This window comes from Tamandua tetradactyla, chromosome 6 (genome assembly GCF_023851605.1).
Source record: "Tamandua tetradactyla isolate mTamTet1 chromosome 6, mTamTet1.pri, whole genome shotgun sequence".
Classification (NCBI taxonomy): Eukaryota; Metazoa; Chordata; class Mammalia; order Pilosa; family Myrmecophagidae; genus Tamandua; species Tamandua tetradactyla.
The window spans coordinates 130,025,823-130,051,919 of NC_135332.1; the positions used below are offsets into that span (position 1 = coordinate 130,025,823).

At 36.7% G+C, this 26,097-nt stretch overlaps 1 protein-coding gene and 1 pseudogene across 6 annotated transcripts in view; one reads left to right on the plus strand and one right to left on the minus strand.

Annotated features, from left to right (window-relative positions):
• RMDN1 (regulator of microtubule dynamics 1) overlaps positions 1 to 26,097 on the minus strand; it is a 65,303-nt gene that overhangs the window by 14,193 nt on the left and 25,013 nt on the right. For all 6 annotated transcript variants that reach the window (XR_013178323.1, XM_077167140.1, XM_077167138.1 and 3 more), the window contains 2 exons: positions 21,556 to 21,643; positions 19,599 to 19,758 (listed from right to left, as the gene is read on the minus strand). Coding sequence is in view for 5 of the 6 variants with exons in the window: in XM_077167140.1 (XP_077023255.1) it covers positions 19,599 to 19,758; positions 21,556 to 21,643 (248 nt within the window). In the remaining variant the exon portion in view is untranslated. The remainder of the gene's footprint in view (positions 1 to 19,598; positions 19,759 to 21,555; positions 21,644 to 26,097) is intronic.
• LOC143686358 (endoplasmic reticulum-Golgi intermediate compartment protein 2 pseudogene) lies at positions 13,312 to 14,800 on the plus strand (annotated as a pseudogene).

A 26,097-nucleotide genomic window follows, 5' to 3' on the forward strand; every position in this document is an offset into this window, starting at 1 on the left:
CTCCTCTTGACCTGGGTCTTACTCAAGCAGGAAGTGAAGGCTAAAGTAAACCTGTAAACTATCTCACTGAGTGTTGAACGTGTACCCCAAAACAGAGTTGCTCAGCAAAGACTGGAAAATCTTTTGGTTCCAGGTTTTTAAGTAAATTGTTGCCCAATCATTAGGTGACTACTAAGCCAATGGGACAGAGAATTCAGGAGCCCCACACAACAAAGAATACAGACTTTAAATAATTAATTCAGAAAAGTAAACACCTAAAAAAGGGCAGCAACAGCAACAAATACTGGGAAGGGAAAAGGATCTGATTTCTATAGTTGCCACTTTGTAACAGTTCAAAAAAATTGCAAGGTATGCAAAGGAACAAAATATGGTCCATATACTGAAAAAAAAAAAAAAAAAAGAAACTGCCTGAGGAAGTTTACACATTGTATTTCCTAGACATGAACTTTAAATTAGCTATTTTATACATGTTCAACCAGCTAAGTTATTTGAATAACACTATATACCAACTACACCTAACTATACCAACTAGACCTAACATACATTATAGAACATGCAACCCAACAAAATCAGAATACGCTACTGCATAGAAAACCAGTAACAATGCTGTGGGAACTGTATAAACACAGCCACTGCCAGTCTGTGCTGGGGGGTTCAGAAAAGGGACACAGTGGAGGAAAAATAACTTCAGAGGCAAAACCATGGAGGCCAGGTCTGAACTCAAGAAACCTCGGGCCAGGAAAACAGACCACCCAAGCCTTTGGAGAGGGTGAGCGAACTCACCCAAGCCCTTGGAGAGGATGAGTTTGCCCCAAAGGCAGAGGATGGGCCTTTCACCTTGTTGCAGTGGAAGAGTCATGCCGCCTCAGGCCTTGGAGAGGGTGAAGCACATTCCTTGGGGTTTGGGGAGAGCCTGGCTGCCATCACATGGAAAGGGTTTGAGCATGTGCCCCAGAGATGGCAAAGAGCTCAGATGCAGCCCCGATCCTTGGAGAGGGTGGAGCCAAGAAAAAGGTAGTCTCCCCAATATCCCCCAAGGTTGCATTTGGAGAGAGGCAGGACTCTGTGTAGGCCCTTGAAAGGGTGGGACTGCCACTTTCAGAAGCCCTGAAGATAAATGATTCTTTGAAATCTAATGGTCTTTGCCCTGTAGGTTTTCCAAACTGTGTAGGTCCAGTGAACCCTGTGTCCCTTCCTCCCTATGGAAATGGGTATATGTATCCTATGAATGTTCCTCCTTTGTATATTGGCAGCAAATAACTTGTCTTGAGTTTTTTTTAGGTCCAGAGCCAGAGGAGAACCTTGCCTTAGAACAGACCATGCCTGCATCTAACTTTTGCACTGTTTCTAACTTTGTATTTCATTTGTATTGCTACTAAAATGGTTTAAGGATCTCTGGTATAGTTATGGAATGGACATACTTTGTATATGGGGAAAACATGTCTTTTTTAGGGTCCCAAGGGTAGAATGTGCTGGTTTGAAATTATGTATGTACCCTAGAAAAGCTATGTTTTAATCGTAATCCCATTTTGTGAAGGCAGCCATTTCTTCTAATCTCTATTCAGTATTGTACGTTTGAAACTATAATTAGGTCATCTCCCAGGAAATGTGATTTAATCAAGAGTGGTTGTTAAGCTGGATTAGGAGAGATGTGTCTCCGCCCATTTGGGTGGGTCTTGATTAGTTTCTGAAGTCCTATAAAAGAGGAAACATTTTGGAGAATGAGAGAGATTCTGAGAGAGCAGAGAACAATGCAGCCACAAGAAGCAGAGTCTACCAGACAGTGACCTTTGGAGATGGAGATGGAAAGCTCCCGGGGAGCTTCATGAAACAGGAAACCAAGAGAAGAAGATAGCAGATGACGCCATGTTCGCCATGTGCCCTTCCAGATAAGAGAGGAAGCCTGACCATGTGCATCATGTGCCTTTCCAGATGAGAGAGAAATTCTGACTGTGTTCACTCTGTGCCCTTTCACTTGAGAGAAAAACCTTGAACTTCATCAGCCTTCTTAAACAAGTTATCTTTTATTGGATGCCTTAGATTGGACATATTCTTGGCCTTAGAACTGTAAACTAGCAAGTTATTAAATTCCCCTTTTAAAAGCCATTCTGTTTCTGGTATATTGCATTCTGGCAGCTAGCAAACTAGAACACCAACCAAAACCATTCCAGCCAATCCTGAAGAACACTTACAGCAATGTATAAGATTCCACAAGGGTTCCATGCATTACAGTAACTTTCCAAAAACCTACAACCTCCACATGGGTCCTGGACCAGATAAGTTCTGAAACCCAGAGGGGCCAGGCTCTCCAGATTATCAACTAGTTCCATCTTCCTACCCCTTATTATTGACAGCCCTTCCAACATGAAAAAGTTAGAATGGGCACAACCCAAATACTCCTAGAGTGGGAGAAAGATCAAAGAGAATGGTGGAGTTAAACAGAGAAGGTAGGATTTAACAAATGAGTATGACTGCCGAATCATTATATCAATATTTCTTCTAGTCTCCAGTGTCTTAGAGCAGCTAGAAATAAAAATATAAAATTGAGGAATGGTAACTGTGGAAGTTAGATTCAGTTGTCAACTTGGGGAAGACACCTAGTTCTGCTGCTGTGGACATGAGCCAATGATACCTAAACCTCATCTGTTGCTGATTACATCTACAGTTGGCTAGCAGGCGTGTCTGCTGCAATGAATGACGTTTGACTTAATTGGCTGGTGTTTAAATGAGAGAGCACAACGTAGCACAGCCCAAAGCAGCTAGGCATTCCTCATCTCAGTACTCGCAGCTCAGCCCAGGCCTTTGGAGATGCAGAAAGAAGTCACGCTGGGAAAAGTTGTTGGAACCCAGGGGCCTGGAGAGGCAGCCAGCAGAGACCATCCTGTGTCTTCCCCCATGTAAGAAAGAACCTCAGTGGAAAGTTAGCTGCCTTTTCTCTGAAGAACTAACAAAATAAATCCCCTTTTATTAAAAGTCAATGCGTCTCTGGTGTGTTGCATTCCGGCAGCAGCAAACTAGAACAGTAACCTATACCAAACTCTGAAATCTGTTCTACAACTAGGTGTTGCACTGTGCCTTGAAATTTATTGCTTTTTTGAATATATGTTTATCTTAAAAAAAAGAAAAAAGTGACAATAAAATATATATGTTTCTCCTAGCCTCCGATGTTCTGAAGCACCTAGAAGGAAACATCTGAGATGATGGTATGGTAGCCCACGTCAAAAAGTGGGTTCTTCATGTAACTATTTGCTGAAGACTGCTTTGAAAACTACTGATTTTCACCTTCTTTGCTTTGTATATATGTTATATTATACAATAAAATTTTTAAAGAAAAGACAATGGGAGAGCATAAAAAAGAATTCGAAATCAGGCAAAGAAAAATAACAGATCTTAGGGAAATAGGCACAATACATGAAAATTAAAATACACTACAAGCAAACAAAAGCAGGTTTGAAGAAGCAGAAGAAAGGATCAGTGAGCTAGAAGAGCTCCCAAATTCAGTACACAAAAGAAAAGATAGAGAAAAGAATGGGAGAAATTGAGCAGGGTCTCTGGGAACTGACTAACAACATGAAGTTCACAAACATCTGTATCAAAGGTGTCCCAGATGGTATAAGCTAGGAATGCAATGGAGTGTATAATAATAGTGACTAAATGTACAAATTTTTAAAATGTCTGTGCATGAAGAAGAATAAAGGAATGTCATTACTGCAGGGGGCTAAAAATAGATGGTAATTAATATTGTAAAATTTCACCTTAGGTATAAAACTGAAGCAAAAAATATTTATTTGGTACAAAATTTATATTTTGAATAGAACATTTCCTAATATAACTTATGCAGATAGCTTGACTGAATACCATAAGTACTTGGAATCTTGGGTAGGACATGAGATTTTGTTGGTTTGTCCACAGTGATGCCCCGATGAATCCCAGAGTGATTTGATCAGTGAGTAGAAAAGTATTTGCAAAGCCCTCTTCGGGGAATGGTGAGAACAGGGAGAAATTCAACTTTCCCAAGTTGAATTCTTGATATTCTCACTAGCAGTGTGGACAACCAAAGTTATAGGCTGAGCCCCCAGTCTTGGGTTTTGTTCATATGAAACTTAACCCCACAAAAGATAGGTCAAGTCTACTTAAAATTTAAGCCTAAAAGTCACCCCCAAGAGAGCCTCTTTTGTTGCTCAGATGTGGCCTCTCTCTCCAGCCAACACAACAAGCAAACTTACCACCCTCCCCCTGCCTATGTGGGACATGACTCCCAAGGGTGTGGATCTTCCTGACAATGTGGGACAGAAATCCTGGAATGAACTGAGACTCAGCATCAAGGAATTGAGAAAACCTTCTCGACCAAAAGGGGGAAGAGTGAAATGAGACAAAGTGTCAATGGCTGAGAGATTCCAAACAGAGTTGAGAGATTATCCTGGAGGTTATTCTCACGCATTAAGTAGATATCACCTTGTTACTCAAGATATAATGGAGAGGCTGGAGGAAACAGCCTGAAAATGTAGAGCTGTGTTCCAGTAGCCATTTTTCTTGATGATGGCTGAATAATGATATGGCTTTCACAATGTGACTGCTTGATTGTGAAAACCTTGTGTCTGATGCTCCTTTTATCTACCTTGTCAAAAGATGAGTAGAACATATGAAATAAAAATAAATAATAGGGGGAACAAATGTTAAAATAAATTTAGTTTGAAATGCTAGTGATAAATGAAAGTGAGAGTAAGGGATATGGTATGTATAATAATTTTTTTTCCTCTGTTACCATTTTATTTCTTTTTCTGTTGTCTTTTATTTCTTTTTCTGAATTGATACAGATGTTCTAAGAAATGATGAATATGCAACTATGTGATGATACTGAGAATTACTGATTATATATATAGAACGGAATGATGTGCTAATGTTTTTCTTTGTTCTTAATTTTTTTTAATTAATAAATAAATTAATTAAAAAAAAAAGAGGTGTCCCCAGGCAGGGAAGAGATGGAAAAGGAGGCAGAAAGACTATTTGAAGAAATAATAGCTGAGAAAATCCCAACTCTTAAGAAAGGCATATCCAGGCCCAAGAAGCACAATATATGCCAAACTGAATAAATTCAAATAGACCTATGCCAAGACACATACTAATCAGAACACCAAATGCCAAAGGTAAAGAGAACTCTGAAAACAGAAAGAGAAAAGTGATTCCTTACATACAAGGAATGACTGATAATAAGTTTCAATTTTTCCTCAGAAACTATGGAGGCAAGAAAGCAGTGGTATGATATATTCAAGATAACTAATAACGAAAAATTGCCAGCCAAGAATTCTCTATCCAACAAAATTGTCCCTCAAAAGTAAGGGAGAGAGGGAGGTAGCAAGAAGGCAGTTTAGCAAGATGTGGGATTTAGTTCGTCCTCCAGAACAGCTACTAAATAACCAGGAAGAGTACAGAACAGCTCCTCGGGTCACGTCAGTAAACGGACACACAGCATACCTCAGTCTGGACCAGCTGGACCATCTGCAAGCCCACCCAGAACCGTGAGCTCCTCAAGCCCCAGAGACTGGTGCCCCTCCGCCACAGGCTGCCTCTCAAAGGGGAAAGGAAAGAGACTTTACCAGCAGCAGGGGCTCAGTGCAGCTAAGCTTCAAGTGTGGAATTAATTCACAAATTCTGACTACTAAAAATAGGCCCCCAGCTCAGGTGAACCTGGCCAAAGCAGAGGTCACTCATTTTTGCCCCGGCGCCAAGGGGTCAGGGCTGGTGGAAAAAGAAAAAAAAAGAAACAGAGGTTTTTGTGGCTATGTTTCTACAAAGGCTTGACTGCCTTTGGATACAGCGGCAGGGGTTCTCAGGCTGCAACTGCCCCAGGCATAGGCAGAAACAACCTCGTGTGAGAGCCTGTCTGGAGCTGTGCCTTCCCCAGGGGAGGGGTGAAGCCCAACTCAGGTGGAATCCCTCCCTCAAGGAATTCAGACTCCAGGGCTTGGCATTTCTGAAGCCATTAAAACCAGCCTACAACCTCTCCTCTGTGTCCACCACGCCCCCAGCAGGGAGAGTCTGCCAAAGTGAAAGTTACTGCATCATCTTCTGCTGGTGGGACGTGCAGGAAGACAAGTGCCACATACTGGGCAGGATAAGAAAAACGGAGTCCAGAGACTTCACAGGAAAGTCTTTCAACCTGCTGGGTCTCACCCTCAGGGAAAACCGACACAGGTGACTCTTTCCTCCTGACAGGAGGCCAGTTTGGGCTGGGAAAATCCGGATGGGGTCTATAATACCTAAATAAACCCTTCTAAGGGTGGAGTGGATAAAGCACCACACAGGCAGGGCAAGAAACAAGAAAACAGGAACTGAAAAATTCTCCTCTGTTAAACAAAACCTAAGCTAGTGGTCCAGAAAAAGCTGAACTGATTGTCAAAAAACAGACAGACAACAAATTCATCCAGCAAAAAAACCCTAGGTAAAAGAAGTGAAAATAATCTCCAGAATAAACGAACCAAGGTAATAAAATGCCTAGACACCAGCAAAAGATAAGAAATCACAGTAGGAAAAAAATTGAAGATATGGCATAGTCAAAGGAACAAACCAACAATTCAAATGAGATACAGGAGCTGAAACAATTAACAGGCATGGAAAACCTCATCAAAAATCAAATCAATGAATAAGGGAGGATATAAGGAAGGCAAGGAATGAACAAAGAGAAGAAACTGAAAGTCTGAAAAACAAATCACAGAACTTATGGGAATGAAAAGCACAGTAGAAGAGATGAAAAAAAACAATGGAAACCTACAATGTTAGATTTCGAAAGGCAGAAGACAGGATTAGTGAACTGGAGGACGGAACACCTGAAATCCAAAAAGAAAAAGAAAATATAGGGAAAAAAATGGAAAAATATGAGCAGGGACTCAGGGAACTGAATGACAATATGAAGCACACGAATATACGTGTTGTGGGTGTCTCAGAAGGCGAAGAGAAGGGAAAAGGAGGAAAAAAACCAATGGAGGAAATTATCACTGAAAATTTCCCAACTCTTATGAAAGACTTAAAATTACAGATCCAAGAAGTGCAGCGTACCCCAAACAGAATAGATCCAAATAGACGTACTCCAAGACACTTACTGATCAGAATGTCAGAGGTCAAAGAGAAAGAGAGAATCTTGAAAGGAGCAAGAGAAAAGCAATCCATCACATACAAGGGAAGCCCATTAAGATTATGCATAGATTTCTCAGCAGAAACCATGGAGGTGAGAAGACAGAGGGATGATATATTTAAATTACTAAAACAGAAAAACTGCCAACCAATAATTCTATATCCAGCAAAATTGTCCTTAAAAAATGAGAGAGAAATTAAAACATTTTCAGACAAAAAATCACTGAGAAAAGTTGTGACTAAGAGAGCAGCTCTGCAAGAAATACTAAAGGGAGCACTAGAGGCAGATATGAAAAGACAGGAGAGAGGTGTGGAGAAGAGTGTACAAGGGAAGACGATCAGTAAAGGTAAAAAGAAGAAAAATTAGATATGACACATAATATCCAAAAGGCAAACTGTTAGAAGAAAGTACTACCCATACAGTAGTAACACTAAATGTTAATGGATTAAATTCCCCAATGAAAAGACATAGACTGGCAGAATGGATTAAAAAACCAGAATCAGCTATATGCAGTCTAGAGGAAACACATCTTAGATCCAAGGACAAACATAGGTTGAAAGTGAAAGGTTGGGAAAAGATATCTCATGCAAATAACAGACAGAAAAGAGCAGGAGTAGCTATACTAATATCCAACAAATTAGACTTCACATGTAAAACAGTTAAAAGAGACAAAGAAGGACACTAAGTATTAATAAAAGGAACAATTCAACAAAAAAGTAAGGGAGATTCCCGGTGCCTGCCCATGCAAAAAAAAAAAAAAAGGGAGAATTTAAGATATTCGCAAATAAGCAGAAGCTGAGAGAGTCTGATAACAAGACTGCCCTACAAGAAATACTAAAGGGAGTCCTGTGGGTGAAAGTAAAGAAGAGGACAGAGAGGCTTGGAGGAGAGTATAGAAATCATGATTATCAGTAAGGGTAACTAAAAGGGCAAAATAGTAAAAAAATAAGATATGACAAGCAAAAAAAAAAAAAAGGATAAATTGCATTTCAAAAGACACAGGCTTGCAGAAATAATGCAAAAAAATATGAGCCATCTATTTATGCTGCCTACAAGAGACTCACCTCGGACTCAAGGACACATATATATTGAAAGTGAAATTTTGGAAAAATATATTCCAAGCAGACAGTATCCAAAATAAAATAGCTATACTAATGTCAGACAAGACAGGTTTTAAATGCAAACCTGTTATAAAAAACAAAGATGGACATTATATAGTAATATTGGGGCAATCCACCAAGAAGAAATAACAATCATAAATATATATGCACCTAACCAGGGTGTCCCAAAATACATGAGACAAACACTAGAAAACTAAAGGAAGAAATAAACTTATCTACAATAACGGTTAAGGACCTCAATACACCACTCACAGCAACACACAGAACATCTAGACGAAAGACCAATAAGGAAATAGAAAACTTGAATAATTTGATAAATGAACTAGCCCTAACAGACTTAAAGAGAACAAAGCACCCTAAAACAGCAGGATATACATTTTCTCAAGTACTCATGGATCATTCTCCAGGATACAACCACAAGTTGGGTTACAAAACAGGTCTTAATAAATTTAAAAACCAAAACCATTCAAAGCTCTTTCTCTGACCATAATGGAAATGAAGCTGGAAATGAGAGGTAGGACAATACTACGAACCCAAAAGAAATAAAAAGGATCATAAAAGAAACTATAAACAGGTGTATGTCAACAAATTAGACAACTTAGATAAAATGGCAATTTTCTAAAAACATCTAGAAGCAAAAAGATCTGAGCAAACCAATCACAAGTAGAGATTTAAATACTCATCAAAAACCTCCAAACAAGATGACTCCCAGAGATGGGTCTGGCCCTGGCACCGTGGTATCAACAGTGCCATCCTGCCCAGAAGGGGTAAAAGAAGTATGACAGGTAGGGTGTCAGTGGCTAAGAGAGCTCAAGTAGAGTTGAGAGGGTACTCTGGAGGTTGCTCTTACACAACCTCTGGTTGGACATTGCTGCCTATGATGGCTTGCTGGGCTCCAACCAGGACCATTCCAGCCAATCCTGGAGAACACCTAGGGCAATTCTACAGGTGTTCCATGTACCAGGGTAACTTTCTACAGGGCTTCCATGCACTATGCACTAGGGTAACTTTCCAGGGACCTGCAGCTTCCAGATGGGTGCCTAGAACAGTTAGGTCCTGAAACCTAGAGGGGCCAGCCTTTACAGAACATTAGCTAGTTCTATCTCTTGACCCCTTATTGTTGACAGCCCTTCTAACATGGGAGGAGTAGAGTGGGCATGGCCCAAATACCCCTGAAGAGTGGGAGAGGTATCGGGGTGGTGGCGGATTTATGCAGAGAAGGTAGGATTTAACAGACAACTATGAGATGGATCATTATATTGATGTTTCTTTTGGTCTCCAGTGTCTTAGAACAGCTAGGAGTAAAATCCTAAAACTGTGGAATTATAACCCATACGAAACTCTAAAATCTGTTCTAGAACTAATTATTGCACTGTGCTTTGAAATTTATTGCCTTTTGGTATATATGTTATCTTTCACAAAAAAGAAAAAAAAGGTGATGATAAAAAATACATATTCCTTCTAGTCTCCAATGTTCCGGAGCAGCTAGAAGGAAAAATCTGAGATGATGGTATGGTAGCCCATGACAAGCTCTGGTATCTTTAGTGTAGTTGCTTGTTGAAAAGTGCTTTGAAAACTACGGTTTTATCTTTTTTTGCTTTTTATGTATGTTAAATTATACAACAGAAGTTAAAAAAAAAAAAAGTAAAAACAATAAGCAAAAAAACCTCCCCCCCAAAAAAGCCCAGGACCACATGGCTTCACAGGTGAAGGCTCCCAATCATTTCAAGAAGAAATAATACCAATCCTGCTTAAACACTTGCAAAAATCTGAAAAGAAGCGAATGCTACCTCACTCATTCTATGAGGCCAACATCACCCTAATACCAAAACCAGATAAAGATAAAATTATAGGCCAATTTCTCTAATGAATAAGAATGCAAAAATCCTCAACAAAATACTTGCAAATCTAATCCAACTGCACATTAAAAAAATTATATACCATGATCAAGTGGGTTTTAGTTCAAGTATGCAAGGTTCGTTCAACATAAGAAAATCAATGTAATACACTGCATTAACAAACTGAATGAGAACAACCACGTAGTCATCTCAACTGACACAGAAAAGCCATTTGACAAAATCCAACATCCCTTCTTGATAAAAACACTTCAAGGACTTCCGGGCCAAGATGGCGGCTTAATGATGGCACATTTTAGTTCGTCCTCCAGAAAAACTACTAAATAACCAGAAACAGTACAGAACAGCTCTTGGGCCACATCAGTGACTGGACACACAGCGTACCCCAGTCTAGACCAGCTGGACCGGCAGCAAACTCCCCAGTACCATGAGTTCCCCAAGCCGTGGTGGCTGGCACCCCTCCTCAGGCTGCTTCCCAGAGCAGAAAGGAAAGGGACTTTACCAGCAGCAGGGACTGAGCACAACTAAATGCCAATTGTGGAATTAATTAACAAGTTCTGACTACTAGAAATAGGCCCTCAGCTCAGGTGAACCTGGTCAAAGCAGAGGTCGCTCATTTTTGCCCCAGAGCCGAAGGGGGAAGTCTGACGGAAAAAGGAAAAAAAAAAAAGGAAACAGAAGTTTTTGTGGCTATGTTTCTACAAAGGCTTGACTGCCTCTGGATTCAGCAGCAGGACATCTCAGGCTGCAATTGCCTCAGACATAGGCAGAAACAAGGTGGTTTGAGAGCTTGTCTGGAGCCTTTGTCTTCCCCAGGGGAGGGGTGAAGCCCAACTCAGGTGGAATTCATCCCTCAAGGAATTCAGACCCCAGGGCTTGGTAATTTGAAGCCATTAAAACCAGCCTAAAACCTTTCCTCTGTCTCTACCATGCCCCCAGCAGAAGAGTCCGCCAAAGTTAAAGGTGCCGCATCATCTTATGCTGGTGGGACCTGCAGGCAGACAAGCGCCACATACTGGGCAGGAGAGAAAAATGAGTTCAGAGACTTCACAGGAAAGTCTTTCAACCTGCTGGGTCTCACCCTCAGGGAAACCGATGCAGGTGACTCTTTCCTCCTAATAGGAGGCCAGTTTGGACTGGGAAAATCCGGCAGGGGTCTATAATACCTAAGTACACCCTTCTAAGTGTGTGTGGGAGGAAGGTACCATACAAGCAGGGCAAGAAACAAGAAAACAAGAACTGAAAAATTCTCCTTTGTTAAACAAAACTTAAGCTAGAGGTTCAGATAAAGCTGAACTGAATGTCAAAGAACAGACAGACCACAAATTCATCCAGCAAAAAAACCCTAGGTAAAAGAAGTGAAAGCAATCTCCAGAATAAACTAATCACAGTAATTAAATGCCTAGACTCCAACAAAAAATAACAAATCACACTAGGAAAATTGAAGATATGGCCCAGTCAAAGGAACAAACCAACAATTCAAATGACATACAGGAGCTGAAACAATTAATTCAGAATATACGAACAGATATGGAAAACCTCATCAAAAACCAAATCAATGAATTGAGGGAGGATATAAAGAAGGCAAGGAATGAACAAAAAGAAGAAATCGAAAGTTTGAAAAAACAAATCACAGAACTTATGGGAATGAAAGGCATGGTAGAAGAGATGAAAAGAACGGTGAAAACCTACAATGGTAGACTCCTGAGACAGAACACAGAATTAGTGAGCTGGAGGACGGAACATCTGAAATCCGACAAGAAACAGAAACTATAGGGAAAAAAATGGAAAAACATGAGCAGGGACTCAGGGAATTGAAAGACAATATGAAGTGCACGAATGTACGTGTTGTGGGTCTCCCAGAAGGAGAAGAGAAGGGAAAAGGAAGAGAAAAACTAATGGAGGAAATTATCACTGAAAATTTCCCAACTCTTATGAAAGACTTAAAATTACAGATCCAAGAAGTACAGCGTACCCCAAAGAGAATAGATCCAAACAGAAGTACTCCAAGACATTTACTAATCAGAATGTCAGAGGTCAAGGAGAAAGAGAGAATCTTGAAAGCAGCAAGAGAAAAGCAATCCATCACATACAAGGGAAGCCCAATAAGACCATGCGTATATTTCTCAGCAGAAACCATGGAGGTGAGAAGACAGTGGGATGATATATTTAAATCATTAAAAAAGCAAAACTGCCAACCAAGAACTCTATATCCAACAAAACTGTCCTTCAAAAATGAGGGAGAAATTAAAACATTTTCAGACAAAAAAATCACTGAGAGAAGTTGTGACTAAGAGAGCAGCTCTGCAAGAAATACCAAAGGGAGCACTAGAGACAGATACGAAGACAGAAGAGAGAGGTGTGGAGAAGAGTATAGAAAGGAAGACCATGAGTAAAGGTAAAAAGAAGGAAAATTAAAAGGACATATGAAAGCCAAAAGGCAAAATGGTAGAGGAGGGTACTGCCCGGGCAGTAATAACACTAAATGTTAATGGATTAAGCTTCCCAATCGGGGGACGTGGACTGGCAGAATGGATTAGGGAACGGGACCCATCTATATGCTGTCTGTACTCAAAGGACATGAGGACAAGGATACAAATGGACATTTGCACACCAATGTTTATAGCAGCATTATTTACAATTTCCAAGAGATGGAAACAGCCAAAATGTCCATCAATGGACGGGTGGCTAAACAAACTGTGGTATATACATACAATGGAACATTATGCAGCTGTAACACAGAATAAAGTTATGAAGTATGTAACAACATGGATGGACCTTACAGACATTATGCTGAGTGAGATTAGCCAGAAACAAAAGGACAAATACTGTATTGTCTCACTGATGTGAACTGACATTGGTGAATGAACTTGGAGAATTTCGTTGGTAACAGAGAACATCAGGAGATAGAAACAGGGTAAGATACTGGGTGATTGGAGCTGAAGGGATGCAGATTGTGCAACAGGACTGAATGCAAAAACTTGGAAATGGACAGCACAATACTACCTAACTGTAATACAATTATGTTAAAACAGTGAATGAGGCTGAATGTGAGAACAATAGAGGGAGGAGGGCTGGGGGCACAAATGAAATCAGAAAGAAAGATAGATGATAAAGATTGAGATGGTATAATCTAGGATTGCCTAGAGTGTATAATGACAGTGACTAAATGTACAAATTTAAAAAATGTTTTTGGGTCCCGGCGACCCGGGCTTCTGTGAAAGATGGCGGTCGGCTGGGACTGTAGCACAAGCATGACTATATGAAGGAAGAGGAGGAGGGCTTTCCTGAAGATGAGGCGACTGAATCGGAAAAAAACCTTAAGTTTGGTGAAAGAATTGGATGCCTTTCCAAAGGTTCCTCAGAGCTATGTAGAGACTTCAGCCAGTGGGGGTACAGTTTCTCTTATAGCATTTACTACTATGGCTTTATTAACTGTAATGGAATTTTCAGTATATCAAGATACATGGATGAAGTATGAATATGAAGTAGACAAGGATTTTTCTAGCAAATTGAGAATCAATATAGATATTACTGTTGCTATGAAGTGTCAGTATGTTGGAGCAGATGTGTTGGATTTAGCAGAAACAATAGTTGCATCTGCAGATGGTCTAGTTTATGAACCAGCAATATTTGATCTTTCACCACAACAAAAAGAATGGCAGAGGATGCTGCAGCTGATTCAGAGTAGGCTCCAAGAAGAGCATTCTCTTCAAGATGTGATATTTAAAAGTGCTTTTAAAAGTCCATCAACAGCACTTCCACCAAGGGAGGATGACTCATCACAGCCTCCAGATGCATGCAGAATTCGTGGTCACCTATATGTTAATAAAGTAGCAGGGAATTTTCACGTAACTGTGGGCAAGGCAATTCCACATCCCCGAGGTCATGCACATTTGGCAGCACTTGTCAACCATGATTCTTACAACTTTTCTCACAGAATAGATCATTTGTCTTTTGGAGAGCTTGTTCCAGGAATTATTAACCCTTTAGATGGAACTGAAAAAATTGCTGCAGATCACAACCAGATGTTTCAATATTTTATTACTGTTGTGCCAACAAAACTACATACATACAAAATTTCAGCGGATACCCATCAGTTTTCTGTGACAGAAAGGGCATGTTACATGGAATTGGAAAATTTATAGTTGAAATAATTTGCTGTCGTTTCAGACTTGGATCCTACAAACCTGTCAGTTCTGTCCCCTTTGAGGATGGCCACACTGACAACCACTTACCTCTTTTAGAAAACAATATACATTAGCACCTCCCAAGAGAAGGATAAAAAACTTTTTTGCTTGAGACAAAAACCTTTTTTGATAATAAAATATTGTGCAATATGCTCAAAGAAAGAAAAATATGAATGAAAAGCAGGAAACACATCTATTAAAAAAAAGGAAAAAAAAAATACCCAAACTGAAAACCCATACATGTCGTGTCTGTTACAAATGTTCTAGAAGAAATTATGCAGCTAATCAGTGATTAAGCCCAACCAGAGTCAGAGTATTGCTTTGAAGATGACCCCTTCTCACTTTCACAGCAAGTGGGCGGTATCAAAATTAAACTTTGCTTTTTGGTGATGAACAGCCTAAAGGAAAGAAGTCAAACCGCATCTAAAGAAAAAGGCATTGATGAGTGTAAATGTTTGCATTCTTTTGTTTTTAAAAGATACTATGTCAAAATAAAACATGGAAAACTAGTCTAGACTTTAAAAAATTGTGATCAGGTCACATTGTTAATAAAGTAAAACAGGGACCAGTCTGTTAAAAAAAAAAAAAAAAAAATGTTTTTGCATGAGGAAGAACAAACAAATGTCATTACTGCAGTGTGCTGAAAATAGATGGTACTTAATATTTTAAAATTTCAACTTATGTGTGAGACTAAAGCAAAAAATGTTTATTTGGTACAAAATTTATATTTTGACTAGTGCATTTCCTGATATAACTTAAGTAGATAGCTTGGTTGAATGACATAAGTACATGGAACCATGGGTAGAACATGAGATTTTGTTGGTTTGTCCAGAGTGATGCCCTGATGAATCCCAGAGTAATTTGATCAGTGAGTGTAAAAGTATTTGCAAAGTCCCCTTTGGGGAATGGTGAGAACAGGAGAAAATTCAACCTCCCCAAGTTGAATTCTTGATATTCTCACAAGCAGTGTGGACAACCAAAGCTATAGGCTGAGCCCCCAGTCTTGGGGTTTGTTCATATGAAACTTAACCCCACAAATGATAGGTCAAGCCTACTTAAAATTAGGCCTAAGAGTCACCCCCAAGAGAACCTCTTTTGTTGCTCAGATGTGGCCTCTCTCTCCAGCAAATTCACCAATCTCCCCCTGTCTACATGGGACATGACTCCCAGGGGTGTGGACCTTCCTGAAAACGTGGGACAGAGATCTTGGAATGAGCTGAGACTCAGCATCAAGGGATTGAGAAAAACCTTAGAATGAGCTGAGATCCAGCATCAAGGGACTAAGAAAATCCTCTCGACCAAAAGGGGGAAGAGTGAAATGAGACAAAGTGTCAATGGCTGAGAGATTCCAAACAGAGTCGAGAGGTTATCCTGGAGGTTATTCTTACACATTGAGTAGATATCACCTTGTTACTCAAGATATAATGGAGAGGCTGGAGGGAACTGCCTGAAAATGCAGAGCTGTATTCCAGTAGCCATGTTTCTTGATGATGATTGTATAATGATATAGCTTTCACAATGTGACTGTGTGATGGTGAAAACCTCGTGTCTGATGCTCCTTTATCTACCTTGTCAACAGATGAGTAGAACATATAAAGTAAAAATAAATAATAGGGGGAACAAATGTTAAAATAAATTTAGTTTGAAATGCTAGTGATCAATGAAAGGGAGGAGTAAGGGGTATGGTGTGTATGTTTTTTTTTTCTTTTTTCGTTTTATTTCTGTTCTCTATTTCTTTTTCTGAATTAATGCAAATGTTCTAAGAAATGATCATGATGATGAATATGCAACTATGTGGTGATATTGTGAATTACTGAATATATATTTAGAATGGAATGATCATATATTAAGAATGTTTGTGTTTCATGTAATTTTTTTTTAATTAATTAAAAAAAATTTTTTAAAAAGCCACTTCAAAAGATAGGAATAGAGGGAAACTTCCTCAACATAATAAAGGGCGTATGTAAAAAACCCATAGCTAAATCATACTCAACGGTGAAAGACTAACAGCTTTCCCGATGAAATCGGGAACAAGAAAAAGATGCCCAACATCACCACTTTTATTCAACATAGAACTGAAAGTTCTAGCCAGAGCAATTAGGGAAGAAAAAGAAATACAAGACATCCAAATCAGAAAGGAAGAAATAAAACTTTCACTATTTCAAGATGAAATGATTCTATATTTAGAAAGTTCCAAAAAATCTACAAAAAGGCTACGAGACATAATAAACAGCAAAGTGATAAGATAGAAGATCAAAACATAAAAATCAACAGTGTTTCTATATACTAGTAATGAGCTATCAGAGGAGGAAATCAGAGAAAAAAATTCCATTTACAATAGCACTGAAAAGAATCAAATAACTAGGAATAAACTTCACTAGGGATATGTAGAATCTATATTTTTTTTAAAAATTGGTAAAAGAAATCAAATAAGACCTAAATAAATGTAAGGACATTCCGTGTTCATGGATTAAATATCATTAAGATGACAATTAAAAAAAAAAAAAAGATGACAATTCAATGCAAACTGATTTAGAGTCAATGCAATCCCAAGCAAAATTTCAATGGCCTACCTTGCAGAAATGAAAAAGCCAATTATCAAATTTATTAGAAGAGTAAGGGGCCCCCAATAGCAGAAAACATCTTGAAAAAGAAGAACAAAGTTAGAAGACTCACATATTCTGACTTTAAAGCATATTACAAAGCTACACGTAGTTAGGAAAAAAAAAAAAAAGAGCATGGTACAGGCATAAGGATATATATATTGACCAATGTGACTGAACTGAGAGTTCAAAAATAGACCCTCTCAAATCCATGGTCAAGTGATTTTTGACAAGGCAGCCAAGTCCACTCAACTTGGACAGAAGAGTTTCTTCAACTAATGGTTCTAGGATAATTAGATATTCATATCCAAAACAATGAAAGAGGAACCATCACATACCTTATACAAAAATTAACTCAAAGTGGATCAGAGACCTAAACATTAGAGCTAGGACCATAAAAATTCTAGAAGAAAAGAAGGAAAACATCTTCAAGATTTTGTGGTAGGACATGGTTTTTTAGACCTTACACCCCAAAGAATAAGCAATGAAAGAAGAAATAGATAAATGGCATCTTCTCAAAATTGAACACTTTTATGCTTCAAAGGACATATGTCAAGAAAGTGAAAAGGCAACCAACTCAATGGGAGAAAATATTTGGAAACCACATATCCAAAACAGCTTTAATAACCAGGATATATAAAAAGGATCCTACAACGCAAATGATAGAAATACAAACTGAATTGTGGGATAGAAATACAAACTCAATTGTGGTCATTAAAAAAAACAAAGAACAAAAAACTACAGATGTAACAGGAGATGCAGGGAATTAAAAAAACTTAATCACTGCTGGTGGGTATGTAGAATGATATAGCCACTTTGGAAGGCAGTCTGGCGGTTCCTCAGGAAGCTAAGTATAGAACCGCTATATAATCCAGCAATCCCGTGACCAGAGATATTCTCAGAACTGAAAGCAGGCATGCAAGCAGACATCTGCATAACAATTTTCATAGCTGCATTATTCACGACTGCCAAAAGAAGGAAACAGTCCAAGTGTCCATCCACTGATGAGCAGATAAACAAACTATGGTACATACACACAATGGAATAGTATTCAGGTGTAGGAAGGAATTAAGTCCTGATAATGCTACAACATGGATGAATTTGAGGACATTATGGTGAGCATAATAAGCCAGACACAAAAGGACAAATATTCTATGGTCTCACTAATATGAACTAATTATAATGAGCAAACTGTGGGGGTTAAAACTTAGAGTACAGGTTACCAGGAGATAGAAAGGGGGTAGAGAATAGGCAAATGATGCTTAAAGTATACAGAATTTTTAGTAAGACTGATTATAAATGTTCGGAAATGGACAGAGGTAATAGCAGCACAACAGTGTATAAGGTAAGTGCAGTTAACAGGGCTGCGTGTGAACACAGTTGAAAGGAGAAGTCTAGGGTTGTGTATATCACTAGAAGAAAAGCTAGAGGTTAAAACACGGACCTGTATAACAGCAAAACCTGTTGTGAATGATGAGTGGTTTATTATACAAATATATGAAAGTTCTTACATAAACTAGAACAAATGTACATCACTAATAAAAGGTGTTAATAAAGTGCTATATAGGGAAAAAATACAATTAATGCAAACTAAGGACTATAGTTAACAGTAACAATATAATATCCTTCCATCAACTGTCACAAAAACACTATACCAGAGCTAAGTATCAACAAGAAGGGGGTAAAAGGAGTATGGATTTTTTTTGGAGTAATGAGAATGTTCCCAAAGTTATTGTGGGACTGAATATATAATGCTGTGATTATACCGAGAGTCACTGATTGAACACTTTGGATGGACTGTATGGTGTGTGAATAAAACTGTTAAAAAAAAAACAAAAAACATTCATGGTCCATGGGAGGCAGCCAAAATATCAACATTAACAGGAAGATGTTGATTCCAACCCTCATGGATGACTTCAGGGGTTCAAGACTTCAGTGGAAGAACTAATTGCAGATATGGTAGAAAGAGCAAAAGAACTAGAATTAGACACAGACTCTAAAGATATGACTAAATTGCTGCAATCTTCTGATAAAACTAGAATAGATAAGGACTTACTTCTTATGGATGGGCGAAATGGTTTCTTGAAATGGAAACTACTCCTGATAAAGATGCTGTGAACACTTGAATGATAACAAAGGATTTAGAATATTATATAATCTTAGTTGACAAAGCAACAGCAGGGTTTGAGAGGATCGATTCCAATTCTGAAAGAAGTTCTACTGTGGGTAAAATGCTATCAAACAACACTGCATGCTACAGAGAAATCTTTCATAATAGGAAACATCAATCAATGCAGCAACCTTCACTGTTGCCTTATTTTAAGCAACTGCCTCAGCCACCCTAAAGCTCAGCAACCACCGCCTTGATCAGTCAGCAGCCATCAACACTGAAGTAAGACTCTCCACCAGCAAAAGGAGTATGATTCACTGAAGTCTCAGATGGTCAGCATTTCTTATCAATAAAGTATTTTTAAATTAAGGTATGTACATTGTTTTCCTAGACAAATGCTATTGCACACTTAATAGACTACAGTATAGAATAAACCAAACTTCTATATGCACTGGAAAACCAAAAAAATTCATGGGACTCTCTTTCTTATATTAGTCACTTTACTGTGGTGGTCTGGAACTGAACCTACAATAACTCCAGGGTATGTCTGTACATGGTAGCAACTTAGCTAGTCTAAGTACCTCACCTTATGAGCTGCAAAACTTGATTCACTTTTTTCAAGTGCCCTTTTTGCATACTCTAGAGCTTCATACACCAATCGCTTTTTCTCTTCTTCTGATGTCCCACTGAGCTGAGATATATCACGTGAAGCCCTTGCCAAACGCCACAGTAACTCTGCATCTTCACTAATTTGAAATAAAATATAAAATATTTTAACTCACGTTTTTAAATTGTTAAAGGTCACATAATCAATACCGTTCAGTCTTCCAGCTTAGTGAGGATATAGTAAATACAGTATCAAAAAAACATTTTAGTAATGTTAAATATACTTTCCTTCATACAATACTTTCATTTGCCAAATTTCCTATAAAATATACATTACTCATAAACACTAACTTAACTATAGGATTTAAAATAATGACTTTCTCAAAAAAAAAATTTGTTTGAATTCTCAAAATTCTTGTCCTACAAACTCAAAACACTATTTGAGGCTTACCTCACTGAACTGTAATTCATACAATTTATTAACTCATTCAGACATTACCAGAATATACATGCTATACTCAGGGTCATGACCTTTTAAAAAACCAAACAGAGCACCTGGTACAAAATTGGTATATGTTAAATATTTGTAATTAATGAATCCTTAAATACAATTTACTCTCAAAATAAAACTTGTGGCTAAATGTGTCATCTATGACATCATGTCTTCTTATTTCAAGTAAAGGCGTAAGACTGCTTGAGGAACGACCATTTAAAGATAAATATATCAAATAAAGGGCGGGCCACAGTGGCTCAGCAGGCAGAGTTTTCACCTGCCATGCCGGAGACCCAGGTTCGATTCCCAGTGCCTACCCATGCAAAAAAATAAAAAAACAAAAATAAAGATAAATATATCAAATAAAAAATAGTAAATAAAATAGTAACCACAATAATATAATAAAGAGTTTAAAATATTTTTTAAATACTTAATTTCTTTCTATGAAATGTTTGTCTCCAAGTCCATTTTATGTATTTCTACCCCCACTCCTTGCACTAAATAGTAGTAACATAAACAATTTTGAAAATTTTTAAAAATGTTTCAGACTCATTTTTAATGTTTTACACCCCAAAAAAGGTAGTAGTAGTATCTCTGCAATTCAAACAATATAGAGTAATTTTAGAACTTTGAAATATTTCAAATTATTACTGACAGTACTATAAAATGCCAAATTAATCACCTCAAGTTATTGTGGGGAGAATGGAGAAGGAAAAATGATTGCTAAAAAATATTTAGGGAGTAAAACTGATGGGTCTTGGGAATTTAAGAAAAGTAGAAGAAAATGACTCATTGTTTCTAGTTTAGAAGAAAAGGTAGAGGAGAGAGATTTAGAAATGCCATTTAGTGTTATTTGACTTATTTTATAGGATTCCTCCATTCCCAGCTTTCCAAAAAATGAAACACACTGATGTCTTAGACTAAAAATATAATTTAATACTAAGTGCAGTAAAAGGAGTTTTCATTTCTCTAAAAAGACTGTGCTCCTAAAGTGACATAAAAGTACCATTCAATAGGGGCATACAAACATCTTAATTCTCAATAAATTCATTTAAAACTTATACCAATAAGGAGTAACTTTAAGGGAAAATAACACAGAATATAAAATATAGATGAGGTAAATTTATATTAGATGAGGTAAAACTATCTTCAATAACTACCTCGCTATTTTGTTAAGAAAAAGAGCAAAATGGAAAAAATACTTCAATATTCTACTAGAGTAACTAAAACAATATTATTTTCCAAACTATTAAGATAAATGTTGAACTTCTGAGTTAGCTTAAAGTAAGAAGTAAACACACTACTACAAATTAAACTCCAGGAATATTATTTTAATTAAAAACTACATTAATGTATTACAAAAATTTCAAGCACCAAAGATCACTTTACTAACTAACAAAATTGTAAGAAAACCACAAACCCAGGCCCATCGTACATTGCTTACCTTTCCTTGTATTGGGTTAGCAACTGAAAGAGCTTTTCTGTTTCTCCACTTTCATATAAGTAGTCTGCTTGTTCAAGGATTTCTTCAACTTCAAAGAACACAAAAGAAAAAAAGATACAATAAAGTAGGTCTTCCAAGTTAAATGGCAATAGTTCTATGTAACATAAACACTGTTATATAAAGTAAAAGAAATTAGATGCAGAAATCACCTATTAGAAAAGATTGAAAATTCTACAGAACCTAGATGTTAGTAGAAATAAGTATGAAGTTATCAGAACAAATCATTCACCAGAACTGTAGGAAATAGCAAATGAGAAAATTCATTCTAACTTATATATTAAACACACATTTTTTTGGGGGGGTGCATGGTCCAGGAATTGAACCTGGGTCTCCTGCATGGAAGGCAAGCATTCTACCACTGAAGAACCCATGCCCCCCATTTTTAAAAATTTAAAAAGCAGCTTCCTGTGAAGACTTTATGGTACACAATCCTTCCACACAGTCATCATTGTTGTTGCTGTTATTACTGTTAAGTACCACCCTCTCTATAAAATGATGTAACTCATCCATGCGAAACAGTGGAAAATATTAACTTCCATGACTGAGATGCACTGATTTACCAGAAACTCTTTATAATCTAATTTATACAGACACTATTAAGGAAAAGAGTCAAATATGTTGTCAAGAACTTTGATGATGTTAACTACACAGATAATCTGAAACTCACCTCACTGCCACTATATTCCAACCAAATTAACTATTTCAGGGTTTAGACTTTACCCAGAAATACATAAGCTTAACAGACAGTGTAAGGCCCTAAAAAATCTGACTAGTTACTTTAAAAACAGTAAGGCTGAGGGTAGTGGTATTTCAATTATTACTAAGAAACAAACACATTTAATTTTGTCTTCTACAAGACTAATGTACTACTTAGTATTACTTACAGATTAATATTCCAACAATGTGTTCAGCTAAGTTTCTTTATTATTTATCTTGGTATACTTTAATTAAACATCATAGTGTATTTGAAGTTAAACATTTAAAAAAGTTTAACATTAAAATCTATGCCCGCAAAAAAATACATATAATTTATGACGCAGCCATCTAAGTATTTTTTATTATAATCTTAAGATTAAGATAACATCATGATATAGTCTTACTGGTTTAATAAAAATTAAATGAGAACAATTTTTCTTCAATAATCATATTTCAACCAATTACGCAGTATGTAGTTTAATAATATTCATGTGACTGGTTAATTTTCTAAACTCTGTTTCCATTCTATTCTATTTTATATTTTTATCTTTGGTTGATTCTCAAAGCGTATGTTCTAACAACACAAAAATTCTTAAAAGTAGTGTAGTCTCTTCATTCTTGTTGGTATTTGTTGTACAAAGAATAATGATAACCAAAGATGTCTACATCTTAATATTTAGAAATCGTGAATAGGTTAGGTTAAATGGCAAAGGGGAATTAAGGTTGCAGATGGAATTATATTTGCTAGTAAGCTAACTTTAAAATAGGGAGATTATCCTGGATTTCCAGGTTGGCCCAATGTTATCCTTAAAAACAAAAAAGGGGCATGATCCTTAAAAATGGAAAACAGACAGGAGATAGTAAAGAATGAGATGTAATGATGTAGGCAAAGTCAGAATGATGTGACTGCTGGCTTTGATGATGAAGGGAACAACAGCCAAGAAAGAAAAGAAGCCTCAAGAGGCAAGGAACAGGTTTTCCCCTAGAGCCTTCAGAAAGGAACACATACCTGGCAGCACCTAGATTTTAAATAAGGGAGACCCACAGAACTTTAGAACCACAGAACTTCAAGATAATAAATTTTGTTGTTTTTAAGGCACTAAGCTTGTAATTTATTAAACCAGGAACAGAAAACTAATACAATATTTAAATTTAATATACTGATCTGATATATTTGAATGTAAACACAGTACATGTAACCAGCAAAGTTAAATTTTATTCATTTTATTCATGATTAATCTCTGGCTCCCTATAAAGACTGGTAAAGATATTTACTGTTCTTAAGATGATCTAGGAATTCTACATCTCATAACCACATAATGAAAAGAAAAATGTAGAAATTAAGGGAATGATTTAAAATAATTTAAATCTGTTCTGTGTTTATTATTCTTTTATAACATCAGTTTATCCACAATTTCCTTATTATAAAGTACAGTGCCATAATCTATAGTACCTAGGCTTCTACATATATTTCCTGCTTCTATTCAAGAATTTCTAAAGATTGCACTTGTACAATTCGTAAGAGAAAAATACAGTTACTATGGTACTACAGACTCACAAAGGCATTATGATGGGCACAAGGAGACCACTCCGTATACTGTAAATCAACTGTGGCTTTTACTTGTTTAATGCTCGGTACTTTTCCTGAAAATATTTTAAAATAAACTATGTTACAGACACAGAGACTATATTCTATAAAATGGACTAAATTTTAAAAGGATATTAATTTTCAACTTAAGTATGAATGAATATCCCAAAATGAACTAGAATTTATTAATTCACCTACAACCAGATAGTAAACCTTTTAATTTGACCAAAAATGAATATGAGCAAGATCATAACAAATCTTATGATTTTTTTAAGAAAAAATGTAAATGATACGATATGCATCAAAAATAAATTAATTAATAAACTACAGTTTTCCAGTTTTTTTTATTTGCTGTTCAAATTTTATTTGATAGCATCACATTTTATCCACATTTTTTTAACACTGATTTTTCAATAAACAGATCAATTACAATTCTAATCAGCCTTAAATGCATTTTCTTGGAGTTCTGTACAGTAGACTTAAGGTAGCACACCAAGTAAGGAAAAAGCATTCTATTTCAGATACAAAGCTCATAACAAATTTGACAGGTGGTGAGGAAAAGCAACAAAAGAAGACGGAACATAAATTTTGAACTGGAATTGAGAGAAAAAAAATTGCACATCTTTTTAATATTCATCTAGATTGAGAGCAAATATAACTTGTAAAGACGTTTGTTTCTACAGGTAATTAACATAATTACTAAGAACCTATTTTAAATTATTTTGAAATTATATATATGACAATGTAATAAATATTGTATATATCACATAAAATTAATCTGTATTCTGAAAGCATACTAAAATTTTAAAATATTTTGTAAATCTAGGTGGGTTTTAACATCAAATGGCTATTTTGTTACTTAATACATTTTTACTCTTAATGATCATGAATTCTGACATTTTCCACAATAAAAATAATTTCTATCAATATGCTCTTTCTCTTTTCATTGGATTTAAATGTTTTCTTTGGGTAATACAGTAGGTAAGGACTGTGTAATATGATTGTAGAAAGACATTTTAATAAAGTAGATTAAAATAGTACATTTTCTGTTATTTTTTTTCTTAGGGAAAGCTTTTGTATATACGAAAAAGGATGTCACTTTAAAGGCAGCTAAAGATAGCATCCTGTCACATCATGATTCTAGATGATTCTTTTGTTATACCTATTGGTCAACTGATATAATTTTTTTTTATTAATTAAAGAAAAAAAGAAATTAACACAACATTTAGAAATCATTCCATTCTATATATGCAATCAGTAATTCTTAACATCATCACATAGATGCATGATCATCATTTCTTAGTACATTTGCATCTATTTAGGAAAAGAACTAGCAAAACAACAGAAAAAGATACAGAATGTTAAATATAGAGAAAAAAATAAAAATAATAATAGTAAAAAAAAAGAAAAGGAAAAAGAAACAAAAAAGAAAAACAAACAGACAGACAGAAAAAAAAAACCTATAGCTCAGATGCAGCTTCATTCAGTGTTTTAACATGATTACTTTACAACTAGGTATTATTGTGCTGTCCATTTTTGAGTTTTTGTATCTAGTCCTGTTGCACAGTCTGTATCCCTTCAGCTCCAATTACCCATTATCTTACCCTGTTTCTAACTCCTGCTGGACTCTGTTACCAATGACATATTCCAAGTTTATTCTCGAATGTCGGTTCACATCAGTGGGACCATACAGTATTTGTCCTTTAGTTTTTGGCTAGACTCACTCAGCATAATGTTCTCTAGGTTCATCCATGTTATTACATGCTTCATAAGCTTATTCTGTCTTAAAGTTGCATAATATTCCATCGTATGTATATACCACAGTTTCTTTAGCCACTTGTCTGTTGATGGACATTTTGGCTGTTTCCATCTCTTTGCAATTGTAAATAACGCTGCTATAAACATTGGTGTGCAAATGTCCGTTTGTGTCTTTGAGCTTAAGTCCTTTGAGTAGATACATAGCAATGGTATTGCTGGGTCGTACGGCAATTCTATATTCAGCTTTTTGAGGAACCGCCAAACTGCCTTCCACAGTGGTTGCACCATTTGACATTCCCACCAACAGTGGACAAGTGTGCCTCTTTCTCCACATCCTCTCCAGCACTTGCCACTTTCTGTTTTGTTGATAATGGCCATTCTGGTGGGTGTGAGATGATATCTCATTGTGGTTTTGATTTGCATTTCTCTAATGGCCAGGG